Genomic DNA, 19093 nt, shown 5'->3' with positions numbered 1-19093 from the left:
AAAGGGTCTAATTCAAATAAACTCTCCAAAATATCTGAAGGCACAAAATTTGGAAACGTAGAGAGTACAGAACTTAAAAAATGTCTAATCTGTAAATATCTAAAAAAATGAAATCTAGGCAAGTTATTTGTTGGATTATTGCTCAAAAGACATGAAACAATTGTCTAAAAATAAATCAGAAAATCTTAGTAATCCCTTAGTTTTCCAAGCCGAATAAGCTTGATCTATAATGGAAGGGTGAAAAAAACAATTAGATACAACAGGACTATTTAAAACGAATTGAGTCAACCCAAAAAATCTCTGAAATTGAAACCATATACATAAAGTATGTTTAACTATCGGGTTGTCAATTCGTTTCGGCAATTTAGAAAGAGCAGAAGGGAGAGAAGTCCCTAAAATAGAACCCAGAGCATAAGCTGATACCGATTTAGTTTCTAAACTCACCCAACAAGGGCCAAAAGATCCACCCCCATCTTTCAACCAACATAACAAATATCTAATATTAACTGCCCAATAGTAAAATCTGAAATTAGGTAATGCTAACCCGCCTTCCTTTTTTGTCTTCGGTAAATATGTTTTACCTAACCTGGGATTTTTATTCTGCCATATATATGAAGAAATTTTAGAGTCAACATTAGTAAAAAAAGATTTTGGGATAAAAATTGGTATCGCTTGAAAAATATATAAAAACTTAGGTAAAATAACCATCTTAATAGCATTAATCCTACCTATTAGGGATAAAGATAAAGGTGACCACTTAGTAAACAAACCTTTAATCTGATCAATTAAGGGTAAAAAATTAAATCTAAATAAATCTTTATGGTTTTTTGTGATTTTGATCCCTAAATAAGTAAGAGTCATTAACTAATTTAAAAGGTAAATTTCCATAAATTGGGACCCGTTTATTCAAAGGAAACAATTCACTTTTATTAAGATTTAACTTATACCCAGAAAACTCGCTAAATTGAGCCAATAATGATAAAACTGCTGGAATGGATTTCTCCGGGTTAGAAATGAATAGTAATAAATCATCTGCATACAAAGATAACTTATGAATATCTGTCCCACAATTAATACCCAAAATATCCTGTGATTGTCTGATGGCAATTGCCAAAGTTTCTAAGGCAATGTTAAATAGTAATGGACTAAGAGGACATCCTTGTCTAGTGCCCCGAAATAGGCGAAAAAAGGGAGATCTTTGATTATTGGTAAACACTGAGGCTACTGGAGTATGATAAATCAATTTAATCCATGATATAAATATCGGACTAAAATTAAACTCCAACACATTAAATAAGTAAGGCCATTCAACTCTATCAAATGCTTTCTCTGCATCTAATGAAATCACGCATTCTGAAGTATCATGTGAGGGAGTATAAACAATATTCAACAATCTCCTAATATTAAAAAAAGAATAACGATTTTTAATAAAACCAGTTTGATCATCTGAAATAATTTTGGGTATACCTTCTCCAATTTAGATGCCAGTAACTTGGAAAAATCTTGGAGTCTACATTCAATAAAGATATAGGTCTATAAGAAGCACAGTTAGTAGGGTCTTTATCTTTCTTCAATATTAGAGAAATGGAAGCTCTATAAAAAGATTGTGGCAAATTCCCCAATCTAATGGCTTCCTCAAAAACCTTACCTAACCAAGGGGAAAGAGTAGCGGAAAAAAATTTTAAAAATTCAACTGTATAACCATCTGGACCCGGTGCTTTCCCAGAATTCATTGAGGAAATAGCCCCCTTAATTTCTACATCCGTAATAGGAGTATCCAATATCAAAAGATCATCAGATGATAATCTTGGAAAATTTAATTTCCCAAGAAAATCAGACATGGTATTATGATCTTGAGGAAATTCAGATTGATACAGGGAGGTATAGAAGTCTTGAAATGCCTTATTTATCTCATCATGATTAACTGTCAGATTCCCATTCTGCTGACCAATCTTAGTGATTTGACATTTAACCAAAGCATTCTTCAATTGACTAGCTAACAGTTTACCAGATTTATCACTATGTATATAAAAATCAGATTTAGTTTTCATTAATTGATTTTCAATCGAGGATGTAAGTAATAAACTATGTTCCATTTGAAGTTCAACCCTTTGTTTGTAAAGCTCCTTATTAGGAGCAATTGAATATTTCTTATCAATCTCTTTAATTTTATCAACCAATAAAAGAGTTTCCATCTTAGTACGTTTCCTCAAACCAACAGAATAAGAAATAATCTGTCCACGTATATACGCTTTAAAAGTGTCCCAAAGTGTTCCGCAGGAAATATCATCTGTAGAATTAGTTGAAAAGAAGAAGTCGATCTGCTCCTCCATAAATTTTATAAAGTCAGAGTCTTGCAACAAGGTAGAGTCAAATCGCCATTGTCTAGCATTAGAAGCCGTATCCGTAAATTTCATAGAAAGTAATAATGGAGCATGATCAGAGATAGCTATAATATCATAGTTACAACCAATGGAATAAAACAAGAGTCTACAAAAAAATAATCAATTCTCGAATAAGAGTGATAAACATGTGAGAAAAAAGAATACTCTGTCATTAGGATGCCGGAATCTCCAAATATCAAAAACTCCATTGTCAGTCAAAAAAGAGTTAATACAAGTGGCCGACTTATTAGGTAAAGTCTGAATAGATAAAGATTTATCTATCCGAGGATTTAAACAACAATTAAACTCACCACCCATTATTAACTTATATTTGTTTAGATTGGGTAAAGAGGTAAATAAAGACTTAAAAAAAGTCAGGACAATCCACATTTGGAGCATAAACATTAACCAAAGCAACCTTTTTTTATTACAAAGTAAACCCGTAATTAACAAAAATCTGCCATTCGGTTCCGAAGAAATATCATGTTGAACAAATGAAATACAGGAGTCAATAAAAATTGAAACTCCTTTTACTTTAGCATTCGAATTTGCGTGATACTGTTGACCCCGCCAAAATCTAAAAAAAATGAAATTTATCCTCCTTCCTCACATGAGTTTCTTGTACAAAAATGATATGAGCATTAAGTCTTTGGAATACTTTGAAAATCTTCTTTCGTTTAATTGGATGATTTAAACCATTAGTATTCCAAGACACAAAATTAATGGTCTGAGCCATAATTCTAAAATCAACCCTTTGGTATAGAAAGGGTTAACCAACTTATAAACTTCATGCACCCGGAAGAGGAACAAAAGTAATGAGAAGACCTGGAAGTGACGACAACACAGACATATTTGAAGTTCAAAAACAGCCCAAATAAAAAAAACTAACACAAACTGGTACAAAAAAAAATAGAATTAGAAAACAGACCATCCCCCCCCACCCCCCAAGAAAAAGAGAAAAAGCCAAAATATGACTTAAAAAGGGAAAAAGTAAGACTAATCCTACCCCCATGTCAGCTGAAGAACATTCCATATATAAAGGATATATATAAAAGAATCACCCCAACTTTAAAAATTAAAATCGCTATAATAAAAACCATATTTCTAAGTATAGTTAGTTGTAAAAAGAATAAAAGTATAATCACTAAAAAAAAATTTAAATTGGGCTCTAGCCCAGACAAAACAAAAAATATTTAAGCTATGATAAGCGATGCATTGTAGGAAAAAGACAAAAAAAATAAAAACATAACGCCATCTTAAGCAAAACCAAAAATCTTAATCAACGAAAAATTCACCTTCAAAGAATTAAAAATATACCTTCGAAGGAACAAAGTTAATGGACAAGTATGTAGTTAAATGATTAAAGTGTATAAGGCAAAACAATTAATATCACGAAAACACACTTTAACTTAAGTATAAAGTATAGGATGAACCTACACTAATAACCAGATTTTAATTCTGGTTTAAGAGATCGAGAACCATCTTACACGATCAGAATCGTTCATTTATTAGAGACTGGTGTCTGTAGCAGTAGGGAAGTTCTCCTCCAGATATTTTCTCGCTTCTGAAGTTGAAATGAAAACCTGTCGTGGAGCATTCGACGGAGATATTCGATTTTTCTCATAACATTCAGCCATCAACTGTTTAAAAAGAAGCCTTTTTAAAAGGTCAGGACTAAAGTCTTCGACCAGGCGGAAGCAAAATTCTTTGAATTTAATCATTCCTGCTCGACGAGCTGCTCTTATAAGTTGTTCTTTATCATGTACATAATGGAACCGGACAATTACCACTGAAGGTTTGTCTGTAACACTCGGTGATCGACGCCGAATTCTATGTGCCCGATCCAATAAAGGGGGGTTATTCGGGAAAATCGTCGGAAACGTTTCTTTTAAAAGTTGAGCAAAATATTTCAAAGGGTCATCTTTTTCTATGCCGTCTGGAAGACTAAGTATACGTAAGTTCTGTCTTCTGGACCGATTCTCAAAATCGTCACTCTTGGCTTTAAGGGCTTCCATCAACTTAATGGTCGAAATTAAATCCTGTTGCAGTTTTTCAATAGTCAAATCTCGCTTCCGAGCATCTTCTTGCAGAGACACAATAAGAGCTTGTTGCTGTTTAATTACTAAATCCGTCTTAACCATGTACTCTTGAAAAGCCTTTATATCTTCTTTAAAAAATTGTTGTAGTTCAGCAAATTTTTTTTATCCAAAACCTCCATAAACAATTCAAAAGTTAATTGAGTTTGTTGTGGCGGAGCCTGCTTTTTTCCGTTACCGTCCGGATTGCGTCCGGGATCCCGTCCCTTAGACCTGAGAGTCACTTCTGTTTGCATATCTTCAAAAGTTCACAACAAACTCTTGGCAGTAAATCCAAAAAAAATTAACAAAGAAACTTTTGGTATAGGTAAAAATAAGCTGAATAAGGGTGATCAAAGGTTCAAAAAAGTAAAGGTTATGGAGCGAATCCAAAACAGTACTCACTCCATGAGCGTCTCCAGCTTGCTGATATACTTGTAGCCACTATTCGATAGTTTCAGGGATGATTCCTGAAGACTGAAGTGTAGGAAATATGGTCCCACTACTTAAGCAAAATCAAGAAATTAGTGATTTGGTAGCCTGATGTTATAATAGGGAAAATGCTGATTTTTTTCTTTTGTAAAATGGGTAAACAAGGAGATGAGAAAAGGGGAACTCGTGCTTGAAGTACTTAGCTATTGTAGTTCCTTTTGGATATATCTAGTAGTATAGATATAGGCCAACCAGTAGATGTGGTATGTTTGAATTTTCAGAAGACCTTTGATTACGTCCTACAAAAGAGATTGATGCACAAAATTGGAATACATGGAATTCTGAGCAATTGCAAGCAGAAATTGAGAGTGAACAGAGAGAAGACAATAGGAATAAAAGGATGTGTCTCAGGTTAGTAGGTTGTGACTAATGTGTTATCACAACATTTGGCTCTTGGATTTCCACTGTTCAATCTACATGCAGCAGTGATATAGCTGAGGGAATCAGATGTAATATTTCTAAGTGGCAGGAAATTAATTGGGAATAGTGGTCCAGACTCCTTGGTTAATGGTAAGGGTCCATGGTACAAAAACGGTTGCAAACCCTTGATTTGGGAACAAGATTAGTAATAAGGATTCAGGCACTACAGCAACTTTTAGACCGACTGAATGGGAAACAATGAGGCGTGCGGAATATAACGTAGAAAAGTGTGAGGTAATTAGATAGAAAAAGTTACTGAATTGTTTTGAGCAGTGATTGATTGGAGATGACAATATTTAGGTGACTATGGTGTCCTCGTGCACCATTGCTGAAAGCCAGCGTGAAGATACAACATTCAAAAGAAATAATGTGCTGCTTCTTATTCCAATAAAGGAATTTGAGTGGGGGGGAATGGGTTGCTGCAATATAGGGTTCTAAAATCACACCAGACATAATTCACAGTTTTGGCCTCCTTTTTAGGTGTACTTGCAATGGAGTACAGTGAAAATATACCAGATTATAGCCAAGATGACAGGTCTGTTATTTTTGGTTAGACTTGAGCTTTAATTCTCTGGAATTTAGAAAAAGGTAACCTTATTAAAGTGTACAAAATTCTTAAAGGGCTTGATAAAATGGGTACTCCCCTTGGCTGAGGAATCTTAAGACAGACTGAAAAGCACCAAAGTTAGCCACCTGGAGGTGTAATGAAGAAAATTTTAGTGTGTTGAATCTTTGGATTTCTCCAACTCAGAAGGAAGTGAAGGGTCAGTCAGTGATTTCTGATTTCTGTTTTTGGATGCAATTTCTGGTTCTGCAGGAAGGTAGCTGAAGAGATTGTAAAGGCATTAATAATGATCTTTCAAGAAGCACTCGATTCTGTAATGGTTCTAGACGACTGGAAAATTGCAAATGTCACTCCCCTCTTCAAGAAGGGAAGAAGGCTGAGGAAGGGAAATTATAGGCCAGTTAGCCCGACCTCAGTGGTGGGAAGATGTCGGAGTCCATTGTTAAAGATGTGGTTTTGGGGTACTTGGAGATGTATATTAAAATAGACTGTAGTCAGCATGGTTTCCTTGGGAAAATCTTGCCTGACATATCTGTTGGAATTCTTTGAGGAAGTAACAACAAGCAGGATAGACAAAGGAGAAACAGTGGATGTTGTATACTTGGATTTTCCAAAGGCCTTTGATAAGGTACAACACATGAGGCTGAAGAAGGACTTGGATAGGAGAATGGGCAAAGAAGTGGCAGATGGAATGTGTGGGAAGTGTATAGTCACGCACTTCGGTAGAAGGAATAAAAATATAGGCTAATTTCTAAACGGGAAGGAAATTCAGAACTATGAGTTGGAAAGGTTGAGTTCATGGTGAGGAAAGCAAATGAAATATTCACATTCATTTTGAGAGAACTAGAATATAAAAGCAAGGATGTAATGTTGAGGTTTTGTAAGGCACCAGTGAAGCCTTATTTGGAGTATTGTGAGCAGGTTTGAGCCCCTTATCTAAGAAAGGATGTTCTGACATTGGAGAGGATTCAGATAAGTTTTAGAAGAATGATTCTGGGAATGAAAAGCTTATTGTAAGAGGAGCGATTTATGGAATTTAGAATGAGAGGTAATTTTATTAAAACCTGTTGAATATTGAAAGGGATAGATAGTGAATGTGGAGAGGATGTTTCCTGCAGTGGAAGGGTCCAGGACCAGAGGGCACAGCTTCAGAATAGAGGGACGTCCATTTAGAACAGAGATGAGGAATTTCCTTAGCTAGAGAGTGGTGAATCTGGAATTCATTGCCACAAGTGGCTGTGGAGGCCAAGTCTTCAGGTTTGTTTAAGTCAGGGGTTCGTAAGTTTTGGATTAGTCAGGGCATGAAGGCATATGGGGAGAAGGCAGGTGAATGTGGTTGAGAGGGAAATGATTCAGCAATGATGAAATGATGGAGCAGAGTCAAAGGGCTGACTGGTCTATTTCTGCTCCTTTTTCTTGTGGTCTTTTGATGGATAATGAAATATGCTAGTAGAAAGTGAATGCTAAGATGTTAGTTTCACAGACATCAAAATATTACGTCCCCACTTTCTCAAAATAGTATTATTTGCAGAGTGATGGAGAAACATAGGACAGAACTAGGAAGACCAATCTCCACTGGTTCATTATTTCTTTACTGTAAAAGCTTCCTTTGTATTGATTTCTATCTGATCTTGAATTTAAAATTTATTATCCTTGTTGCCTAATTATCCTTGTTCTAATTTTATAGGAGGATGCTCAGTTCTTCTTTGATTTGGGCAAACGAGAAGGAAAGAAAAGATCATCCGGAGAAGGAGGGCCTCCATCTCATCAATCAAAACAGCCCCGAAAGCCACGTAAGTGTAAATTTTGACCTTGAGCTGGAGTTGCTTCGTTTACTCCATTGGGGACATTAATAACTACATAAAGTACTAAGACTGAGGTATTTTTATCTCTTGTGCATAACATGATGTTCCACTGATAAGTAAGGCTAATAGTTTTCTTTTAAAGTTGGAAAATATTTTGAAGTATCAAAATGGTAAACTTTCCAAAGAATGATATGATTAACATCTACTGCTTTTATCCTAAACTTTCTCTTTCATCTCATCTATTGGCAATAATGAAAATCTTTTTTTTCCAAACGTGCTTTACAGTCTATATCTTTATTTTAGAAAGAAGTATTGGGTACTTACTGTAACGTGTTGTCCAAAATTAAATCATAAAGATAAGGTTGCCAAACGTATTTTTTCCCTTCTGATAAAATTCTTAAAAGGATTAGATGAACCACATTCTTATTATAGTGGTAATCATTGCTAACTTGGGTGTAGCTTCATAATGTTAAAGCAGGAGGGCATGTACACTTAGTTCAATATCTAGCCAGCATGGAAAGTAAGTGACATGGAACATAGCAACTAGATCTCGGTTTCTTTTAAAATCCTTTTGGCTTAATTGTTTATGTAATCACAAGTGGGAGTGTTGCACAGATAAATTCTTCATTGCAACCATAGTGAAGCCCTAGTACTCTGAGGATGATTATCCATAGCACATTAAATTTACAAATTTTAATGAAAGCTCATTTTAAACACTTTCAGTGTTCTCCAATGGGTAAATAATTAGGATAGTGAAAGATGTTTTGAAAAAAGATATTGTAACACTCTGAATTATGGTATGTTTCATAAAGTTTGTAATTAAGATGTCTGTCATTGTTTCTAAAATGCCCTCTATGTATACATTTGCATGTGTTCTTAATGTGGTATTGTTAAATTTTTCATTATTTTTTTCTTTTAGCTAAGCCAACAAGCCCTTGCTGGTTTTGCCTTGCTAGTCCTGAGGTAGAAAAGCACTTGATAATCAGTATTGGTACGCACGTAAGTACTACAAATGTGCTTCAACACCCTTTGCCCAAATCTTTTGCATTTAGCTGCTGGTGAAACAAAAATCATCACGGTTACTAGAGTACCTGCCCTGATTTAAAAAAAAAATCCTGCATTTGTTATAAAACAATTTGCTGTCTTTAACTCTACAGTGTAGTCTGATAAAGAGTTACTGTGGCGATCCACTTCCTAGCGCACTCGAACCGGCTCACAAATAGCCAGCACGCCGGCATAAAGGCCAGTCCCAAAAAGGCTCCAGGTCTACTTCACCAACAAGGGGAAAAGCCCGCGCGGGACTGTGAATACATGCCTCCTACAGCATCCGCGCCCGGGGAGGGCGGGATCAGGGAGGCTTTAAAGCGAAGCCGTGAAGTTCGAATAAAATCTTTAGCTGCAGTTTACCGACTCCATGTCGTTATTTCAGCGCTGCGTGTAGCACTACACTACCATATTTGTTCAGATCATTTTCCATTTAATAGTGCAATTCATCAAATCTTCACACTGTCCACAAACTTGGCTCTAGAACTACTGGTATACACTAGCAGCCAAAATATAATTGTGACTTTGGGCTGGCCTTGTAGTTGCAGTTATATTACTGATGATAGTTTAAATGCTTTGATTCCACAACAAACAAACCCTGTGGAGACTACTTTAAAGTAGCGCATACTCAGTCCTTATCACTCCTAATGGTTAGAGCATAAACTTTGTAAAGAAAACAAAAAAAAATCACTAAGGCCCTCGCTTCCTACCTATTCACTGTCCAAATAAATGAGCTGCATAATGTTTTAAAAGCCTAATAAACATTAGAAGTTCAAATACCTAAAAGGAAATGATGCTAGTTAACAATACATAAAATATTAAAATTGCACATAAATACTTTTAATGGGATAATTTTGAAATCTACATAATCTCAAGGGGATTATGTGGTGCTCAATTTCTTCTCAAATGCTGGTGATTATTTTTGGGATGGAGGTAGAGTATGATATCTGGTCTTTCCTTTGGTCCAATACCTGTTGCCCCTCGAAAACAGGCCAAGAAGCGATGGTTGGGAGCAATGCAGGAAAGAGGCATAGGGTGTGATATTTGCTGGCTTTGAGCTTGGTTTGATATTTTATAAAGTGCACTTGTGTATGAGGAAAATCAAATCTGTAAATATTGCCACTTTTGGAAGCAAATTAATGGATAATGAGGACAGTACATATTTCAAAATACAAATTGTTTAAACTCAGTTCTATCTTGATATTCTGACCAACTGCAGTGCAATTGTATAAAATATGTTGTATTTTATATGGATAATCATCAGAGAAACTAATGTTCAAGTCTAGAGCAATTTTCTCAAGTTCGTTGCTTCATTTTTCTATCCTGCCTTGTAAGCATTTATTACGATTTATCAAATGTAATTAGAAGTCAGTGAACCCTGGAACAAAATACCAAGCTATTCAAGTTAAATACAGTATATTTACCAATTTATTACAAATATTTTAAATATTGTCTACTTAATCATATTTTCTTTCCCACTTTCTGTTTGTATGCCTACTATTAGAATTTTTACTAGTGGAGTTTAAATTACCTGTGGGTAACATTTTCATGCATTCTTTACTTAAGATGTGTGTAAGATGATTCTGTTTGCATAGAAACGTGCATAATTAAAACATTGTAGCAACTGCATGTTTTATTAAGAGTACATAAAAATTCTTATTTTTTTAGTGCTATATTGCTCTTGCCAAAGGTGGCTTATCTCCTGATCATGTACTTATTTTACCCATTGGACATTATCAGTCAGTAGTGGAGCTTCCTTCAGAAGCCATTGAAGAAGTTGAAAAGTGTAAATTGGCTTTGAAGAGGTTTTACAAGAGCATTGGGAAAAGGTTTGTAATGTTTGAAAGGAACTACAGGAGTCAACATTTGCAGCTGCAGGTAATTTCCAGTATATTTGAAGAAAGCTTCATTACTCTTTTGCAAAATAAAATAAGCTTGCTTTTGTATTTAAAGCAAACAGTTATAGATGTTTAAGCACTGTTTAAAAACATTTACTAAAAAAACAGCTTTTGTGGTTACTCTTAACCTGATTGGTTTTGAAAGTACCAGACCAATCCTAAAGTTACCACACATAATAATATTGAAGGAAAAAAATGCAATTGAGGAATGCAAAGTTGGCATATTCCTTTAACTTTTTTACTTCTCATATATTTTGTTTTCATTAGTTTAAGTCTGAAATAACCCCAGATATTTTCTATTTGGTATGACGACAAGCTTTTCTGAGGGATCCAAGGTCCCAATGATGTATTTTTTCCTGAAACTGTAGATTTGTTAAAAATAAGCTAAATTTGAAATGCTTAACCTTTTGGTATAAATATCTGATTTTTAATATTTACTGTGAAGGGTATTGAAGAATCCCATTTCCTCTCATTTCCATTCAGGTGGTTCCTGTCCCTGCTCAGTGTTGTACTACTGATGAAATTAAAGAAGCTTATATTGTACAAGCTGAGGAACAACAGATGGAGCTCTTGGAAATCCCTGAACATTCAGATCTCAAGCAAGTGAGTTTAGGGAATCATTGTAAATCTCAAGAGCAAATTACTAAAATATTAAAGTTAAAAGCAACATCTTGTTTCTCATTGAGAAATAAGATGGTATTTAATACATAACCAGTCCCATCAAAGCTTGCCCATAGTTTTCATAAAGTCTTTACTATAAAGGGTTGCAGAGCCTGTGATCACAGTGTGGTGAAATAGATTTTCAATTCCTTTTTGTTTTGAGACTTTAAAAAATGGATTTGCCTTCTGTACTCCTGCTGGTAGTGCTTTTTTACAACCAGCCACGCAAAAATTAAATTTCTTGTCGCTTTTTTAGTTCATTAAGTAACTATTATATATTCTCTGGTTCTTGTCAAATTCATCAGTGAAGCAATTTTTCTTTTTTTTTTTGCCCAGACTTTTCATTATTTTAAATATCTACCGTAAATTCCGGACTATAAGCCGCTACTTTTTTCCCACGCTTTGAACACTGCGGCCTATACTACGGTGCGGCTAATGCATGTTTTTTTTCATGCTGCCAAAAACATTTTGCCTCGTAACAGTAGACCAATAAAATTGATGAGTAGTTCACAGAGGTCCAATGAAATTGTACGATAAATCAAGCGCACTTTCACAATTAAATTATTGTAAATCAGTCATTTGTACTCACCCTCATAACATGGAAAACACTCGAAGAAAAGCATATGATGCAGCTTTTAAGTTAAAGGCGATCAATCTGGCGGTTGAAGAAGGAAATCGAGCTGCTGCACATAATCTTGGCATAAGTGAATCGATGGTGAGACGGTGGAGACGCCAGCATGAAGAACTGAGGCAATGCAAAAAGACAACAAAAGCTTTCAGAGGTAATCATAGGAGATGGCCCGAACTTGAAAACTTTATTGAAGACTGGGTTAACACGCAGAGAGCAGGCGGCCGCGGTGTTTCCACCGTGCAGATCAGACTGAAGGCTAAAGCAATCACCACCAAAATGAAAATCCAAGATTTTAGAGGTGGGCCATCGTGGTGTTTTAGATTTATGAGACAAAAAGGCCTGTCCGTCAGGGTACGCACGACTCTGTGTCAGCAGCTCCCTCCCGACCATGAGGAAAAGCTTGCTAACTTCCGCACATTCACTCAAACAAAGATAGCGGAGAATTCCATCGGGCCAGATGATATCAGAAATATGGATGAAGTACCTTTGACGTTTGACCTGCCTTTCACTCGGACTGTTAATAAAAAAGGTGACTCGTCCATCACACTGAAAACAAGTGGCCATGAGAGAACGCATTTTACTTGTGTTCTGAGCTGCACAGCATCCGGACAAAAGCTTGCACCGATGGTGATTTTTTAAGCGGCTGACAATGAAAGTTCAGTGAAAGCTGCCATCAAGAGTACAAACTCAATTCCAGCTGTGATTCCTGGGGGCACCACGAAGTATTTGCAGCCACTGGACATCAGCGTGAACCAGGCATTTAAAGTGGCGCTGCGCGTTGAGTGGGAGGCTTGGATGACGAGCGGCGAGAAATCCTTTACCAAAACAGGACGCGTGCAAAGAGCATCTTTAACTCAAGTCTGCCAGTGGATCCTAAATGCGTGGAGCCGTGTCACAACATCCACCATCACCAGCGGGTTTCGAAAGGCTGGACTGCTGCATGATGAAGAGGACCACGTGCGCTCAAGTGAGAGCGACAACGAAGAGACTGAAGTGAATGACGAGATCCTGAGGTTTTATTCAATTCGGACACTGAAGGACTTTGATGGTTTTAGTGCGCAGGAGGAAGATGAAGAAGGCGATCAATAACTTTTCCTGGTAGGCTGCAGTATATATATTTTTTTACCAGTCGTTAGGAGAATTGGAATGTTGTTCGTGCACTGTTCAGTAAAAAAGTATACGCAACATAATTTGTGTGTTACCGATACGTATGTATATTTAAAAGTAGCTGTGTTACAGGCACTGTTCGAAAAAAAGCATTTACAATATGTATTTGTTTATGTTACTATACGGATTTAATTAAAAGTTTAAAAAATCCTCACGTGTAATATTTTTCTGTGTAACTATCTCATATTACAACGTGGGACACCTGCGGCTTAAAATCCGGTGCGGCTTGTACAAGTACAAAATTGATTTTCTTTCTAAAATTAGAGCGTGCGGCTTTTAATCAGGTGCGCTCTGTAGTCCGGAATCTACGGTATGTTAGATTCCCTTGACTTCTTCCAAGGAGAGCAACCTTAGCTGCATCAGTCTGTCAAACTCACAAGTAGCTTTTTAACCTTAGTTACTTTGCTTTGTATTTTTTTCTCTCTGCATTGTAAACCAATGTGTATAGTTTGGGCCCTAATTATAATGTCTCTCTACAACTGACTTTTCTCTTGTGTTTGCAATATGACACAATCCTGCAGTTAGTCTAACTTCTGACTTAAATCCAGCAACCCACTTTCAAACCTGTCTTGAGTTCTCGTGTCCTCCTTGTGATCATATGGGTTTCCTTTGAGTGCTTTTGTTTGTACTTGCATCCTAAAGATGTGAGGATTAGTAGGTTAATTGGCCAGTGTAAAATCTCATTTAATTCCAATGTATAAAATATGCACTGAAGACCATCTCATTCAAAATGCCAATAAAATGGGCTAGCGTAGGACTGGTGTAAAAATGGGTACTTTATGGTCAGTGCAGACACTGGACTAAATGCCCCGTGTCTGTACTATATCACTGACTGATTATGAACTAACCATGCTTGCATTGAACTCTAGTGGTTCCAGTGACTACTCTGGCTTATTTCACAAACAATGTGATCATATTCAAAGGGATTGCACCTCCAAACACCCCTTTCCAGCATTTTGCAGAGGCTATTCTCTGACTTCCTGGTCCACTCTCCCTTATTGCAGCACTTTTCTTTATAAATGCAGGCAAGCAACACTTGTCCTTTCACCCTCCTCTCCCCTCCCCTTCAGATGACCCAACCTATCTTTCCAGGTTGAGCTGTGATTCACTGGCACTTCTGCATTCAGTGTTCTTGATATGGTCGTGTTTAAATTAAAAGTGGCAATCACTTGCATTCAGTCTTCAAGCAGGATCCTGAGCTTTCCATTGTCTCCCATTTTAATTCCCCATCCCACTTCCACTCTGACGGATGGGTCTGTGGCTTCCCATACTTCTGTAATGAGGCTAAACACAAGCCTGAACAACAGCAGCTCCTTTTCTGTCAGGGAACATTGCACCCTTCTAGGCTTGCTATTGAAATCTACAACTTCGGGTAACTTGATATTGTTCCAATTTGTTGGTTTTTATTCTATTTTTTAATCCAGAAGTGGAGGATTTGTCCAATTTGACTGGTTGAGCACATCTTCATGCTGCACATTTTGTAGCTTCTAAAATTCTTTTGGCTGCATTCTTTTACCTGTGTTTTTATTTATATTAGCCAGCTAACCTTGTTTATGGTTTATCCTCATGGTCACCTTGGTTTTACCTTATCAGAGATGCTCTTCTTCCCATTGCCTAATGAGCTTCTTTTGCCTCCCTCTCAGATCTGCTGAAAGATTTTCACCTGAAATGGGTGCTTCTCTTTCCACAAAAGCATCCTGACCTGAGTATTTCCAGTATTTTTTCATTTTAGAGTTGCAGCATCACTGTTTGGATTTTCACGAACAATGCATCTTCTAAACTCCATCCATATACACTTCTCTGTCATTAGTTTCTCTCCACCCCAAGTCTTTCTTGATTTTTGATTTCTCTGATACTGGCTATTTCTGCCCTTTTTTAAAAAAAAGGCTAGAATGTTATCAATTAAAATACAAATGATATGTGTAAAACATGTTTTGTTTTTGTTATTCTGAGGATTGTTTCCAACTACTGTATAACATTTGGTAAGTTAAAAGAAAGTTCCTGAGCATCTACATTTATTATTGAAGTTTAACTTTGAAAGTATGTTATCACTATTCAATCTGGGATTGTATATGTAGTCATGGAAGAAGTTATGACAATTATTGGAAGATGGCCATGATTTTTTTCTTAGAAACCTGTAACAAATATCATTGCAGCTGTTGCAGATTGTAGCTTCTATATCATGTTCGTAACCTGTCATGAAAGGTGTAAATAGTGTATCAGTGATTTGTGACCAATGCACCTGTGGCTTTGTGCGACTCATTGTCACCACTTTTTGTGGAATGTTAATGCTGCATTTATGTATGCAGCTAATGTTTCCTGAAGATCCATGAACATTAGTGGCTGAAGACTATGACAATAAACCAAATTTATGCAAGCATGAATTATGATTTAATGGGAAGGAGGTAGGCCAGGAACCCAGGGCATTACTTATTGTGGCGTTTCAGATGGTATAGAAGTAATAACATTTTTTTTAAATTGCTTAAGTTATTAATCATAAACAATATGTGATTAAATTTCATTTTGTACTACAACTTGCAGCTGAGCAGTCCTATGTTCAGTTCAGTGGTGACTGTAAAATGCAGACAAATCCCATTGAAGCAATTTTCCGTCAGTGTATTTTAAAAGCCTCAGCCTTGATGGGGATAATATGTGCTTTTTAATGAATTGGCTTCCATTTTATTTCATTAAGACTTGGTGCACCCATCAATCTGAATTATTTGAAGGGTTTTAGTGATAAAATGTTTGATTCACCATTCATCAAATTGTTACTTGTTTGTCAAAAGTCATGGTTTCTATAAATCTATTTGGGGGAAAATGTTAGTGATACTTTTTTAAGTACTTCTCCCCTCCTTTTATAGATAATTCAGCCTGGATTGGCATATTTCTACGTTGAACTAGACAGTGGAGAGAAGTTATTTCACAGAATAAAGAAACAATTTCCTTTGCAATTTGGAAGGTAAGATGAATAGATTGTTGGTCTCGAGTGTCTATGGTTTTGGTGAGTGTTTTGCTTAATGTACTTCAGTGATACCTGGACCTACAGTACCTAATCATGAAACCTACAGGAGTGGACTCAAACCAAAGTAGTGATTTGGGCTATTTTTTTTTGGTAGAAAATAACTAATTCCAGTTGAATGTGATCTCAGATGTTACCTAGACAATAAATGTTAAATGAAGCCAACAAAGAAATCCACCCTAAATGTTCATGAAAGAATAAATGTGTTTTAGTGAAACCGCATAAAATATGTGGGCTTGGCATTTGACATCAGATGGCAAAGTCTCTTGCACAGATAAACTGATATGTCCAAAATTTGAAGTTGATGACGTTGTTAATGTTGTGATTGGCCCAAATTTGCCTCCAGTGCTTCCCCAGCTGACTTAAGCCCATATAGCAATATTTTGTACACTGGCAGGCCTTCCAGGGTGCAGTGGAATCACAAAGTGGAGTGAGAGTTGGTACTCAAAAGCTTAGGGAGCCTTATAAGCAGTGCCTTTGGCCTCTTGGGAGGAAACTCCACATGTCTGTGAATACTAAAAACATTTTATAACCTATTCAATCAACTTAAAATTGTTTTTTTTTTGGCAAGCATAACCCTACAATGTTAAGATACATATTGTTAGTGCTTAAAATTAGAATAGTGACATTTTCTTGCATTGAGAGCACTAGAAAGATGTCCTTGAGCTGAGTTCCTCCTGGCACAGATTTTCATAATGTATTTGCTGTGTCAATGAAATACTTGCTTAGAGTTCTGAAGTTCCAAATATTCATACAATAAATTAATATTTTTCCATAACATTCAGGCCATTGAGGTGCCTTTAAATCCTTTTCCTTATTTGGTAGAGTTATTCATTATAGCAGTGCTTCAGTTGACTTCATTCTTTATTAACTGACTGAGTGGAAGAGATTGTTATCTTCGTTGACTGCATAATTATATATTTTCCAACTATTGGCCAACCAGTTTACACCAAATACAGATTAGACTTAGAAGCATGAGGGAACAAACTTAATTGTCTGTGTAATTTCTAAGAGCAGGTATCAAACAAGTTTATCTCATTTGTTTTAAATAAAATTCTTAGTTCAGCCTGAAATAGCTTTATTTTTGACTTCATTTGTCAGTTTTACAAAGAAGATTATAATTAGCTTTTATACTACTTCAGTCCCATGCCTATTGAAACCAATATTTACAGTATTAAATTTTACAAATATATTTATCATTATGGGTTGGTAGCTTTACGTTCCTTGGTGTCAGGCAATCTGTCTTGGGACCACATTTAAGTGTTATCAGAAAGAAGGCAGATAGTCCTTTTTTTTTTGAAGTTTGTGTAGATTCGGCATTGTCACCAAAAAACTTTGATATTTAGATGCACAGTGTAAACTATCCTAACTGGTTACATCATGGCCTAATCATAGAAACACCAATGCTCAGAATCAAAAAAGACTACAGAAAGTAGTGGGTACTGCCCAGTCCATCACAGGTAAAGCCCTTTTCACCATTGAGTATATTTACATGGAGTGTTGACACAAGAAAGCAGCGTCCATCATCAAAGACTCCCACCATCCAGGCTATGTCCTGGCAAAAGTTCTGAAGCCTCAGATCTGCAAGAAAATGAATCGCAGTAAATGATAATAAATTTACATTGAACTTTGACTTAAGTAAATGCGAATTGCATGTATTGATGGAAACTTGTAGCTTGTAAATCGATGTGATAAGGAATAATTGTGTGCATCTTTTGTTTTTCTTAACACAGTATACAACATCGACTAGTGATATCTTTAAGCATTCATGCTTGTACCATGTTAGTTTACTTAATGGTTTTGAATTTCTAACAGGGAAGTTCTAGCAAGTGAAGCTGTCCTGAATATACCTGATAAAGCAAATTGGCGAGAATGTAAATATAGCCGAGAAGATGAAGAAGGATTTGCCAAGACTTTCAGAGTGGGTTTTCAACCTTATGATTTTTCTTTGCTTGATTAAATTGAATTTATCTTGTTTTTTTTTGTAAATACTTTCAACAACATTGGTCAATGTTTCTCTGAAGTTTAGTCATTTGAGAGAAATTATCCCAGGTGCTATGACTTTGATAAAGATATATTTTCATTCACAGAACTACGTATGTGCGGCTATAGTTGACTTTGAGAAGTATTGTGCATATCATGGGTCAGTTTGTAAAGAATAATCAAGGCAAATCTAATTTTTCCTAAATGGACTTCACAATTGCAGTTTCTTTTCAGAATCCAGCACCTTGTATATTTATTAATATAAATAATTCAAGGAACTGCTTTCAAGTTGTCATTCAAAATTATTGGCTTAATCTAATTCTGTAAAGTTTTACTTCAGTGATAACTTGGATGTATTTTTACAATTTTTCATTTTAAAAAATTAAACAAATTAGTTTTCCAGAAATTCTGTTTAGACTTGGTGCAGTGGATTTGTTGGTGTACTTTCTTCCTGTAATTTTGATGTAATAAATACTTTAATAATTTATTTTCTGGGATCAATAGTAATATTTGTATGTGTAATGTACTTGAATTTCCCATGGCTTTTCATTTAATGGATTTCCATTATAGCTCTACTATCCAGAGTTAATTTGCTGACCAATAGTGTTTATAACATTGAAAACTGTTTGAATACAGTCGGCCCTCCTTATCAGCGGTTTTGCATGCGCAAGTTCAACCAACCACGGATCAGGAAACCCGTAAGTTCTCTTTCCAGCACTCGTTGTTTGAGCATGTACAGACTATTTTTTCTTGTCATTATTCCCTAAACAATACAGTATAACTATTTACATCGAATTTACATTGCATTAGGTATTATAAGTAATCTAGAGATTATTTAAAAGTACAAGCAGTCCCCGGGTTATGAATGAGTTCTTTTCCTGAGTCTGTCTTTGTCAGATTTGAAGTCGGAACAATACATCCGGTATTATTTACCATCAGTTAGTAAAATG

At 35.9% G+C, this 19093-nt stretch overlaps 1 protein-coding gene across 6 annotated transcripts in view; it reads left to right on the top strand.

Annotated features, from left to right (window-relative positions):
* cwf19l1 (CWF19 like cell cycle control factor 1) overlaps nucleotides 1-18630 on the top strand; it is a 42447-nt gene extending 23817 nt beyond the window's left edge. For 5 of the 6 annotated variants that reach the window (XM_059987579.1, XM_059987575.1, XM_059987577.1 and 2 more), the window contains exons 9-14: nucleotides 7624-7729; nucleotides 8661-8740; nucleotides 10454-10663; nucleotides 11167-11286; nucleotides 16003-16100; nucleotides 17976-18630. In XM_059987579.1, coding sequence (XP_059843562.1) covers nucleotides 7624-7729; nucleotides 8661-8740; nucleotides 10454-10663; nucleotides 11167-11286; nucleotides 16003-16100; nucleotides 17976-18120 — 759 coding nt within the window. In that variant the 3' untranslated portion in view covers nucleotides 18121-18630. The remainder of the gene's footprint in view (nucleotides 1-7623; nucleotides 7730-8660; nucleotides 8741-10453; nucleotides 10664-11166; nucleotides 11287-16002; nucleotides 16101-17975) is intronic. The other variant, XM_059987580.1, reaches the window with a different exon arrangement.
* The last annotated feature ends 463 nt before the right edge of the window (nucleotides 18631-19093 follow it).

The sequence above is a fragment of the Hypanus sabinus genome, chromosome 13, assembly GCF_030144855.1.
Source record: "Hypanus sabinus isolate sHypSab1 chromosome 13, sHypSab1.hap1, whole genome shotgun sequence".
Taxonomy (NCBI): Eukaryota; Metazoa; Chordata; class Chondrichthyes; order Myliobatiformes; family Dasyatidae; genus Hypanus; species Hypanus sabinus.
This window is presented reverse-complemented; position numbering and strand designations above follow the sequence as displayed.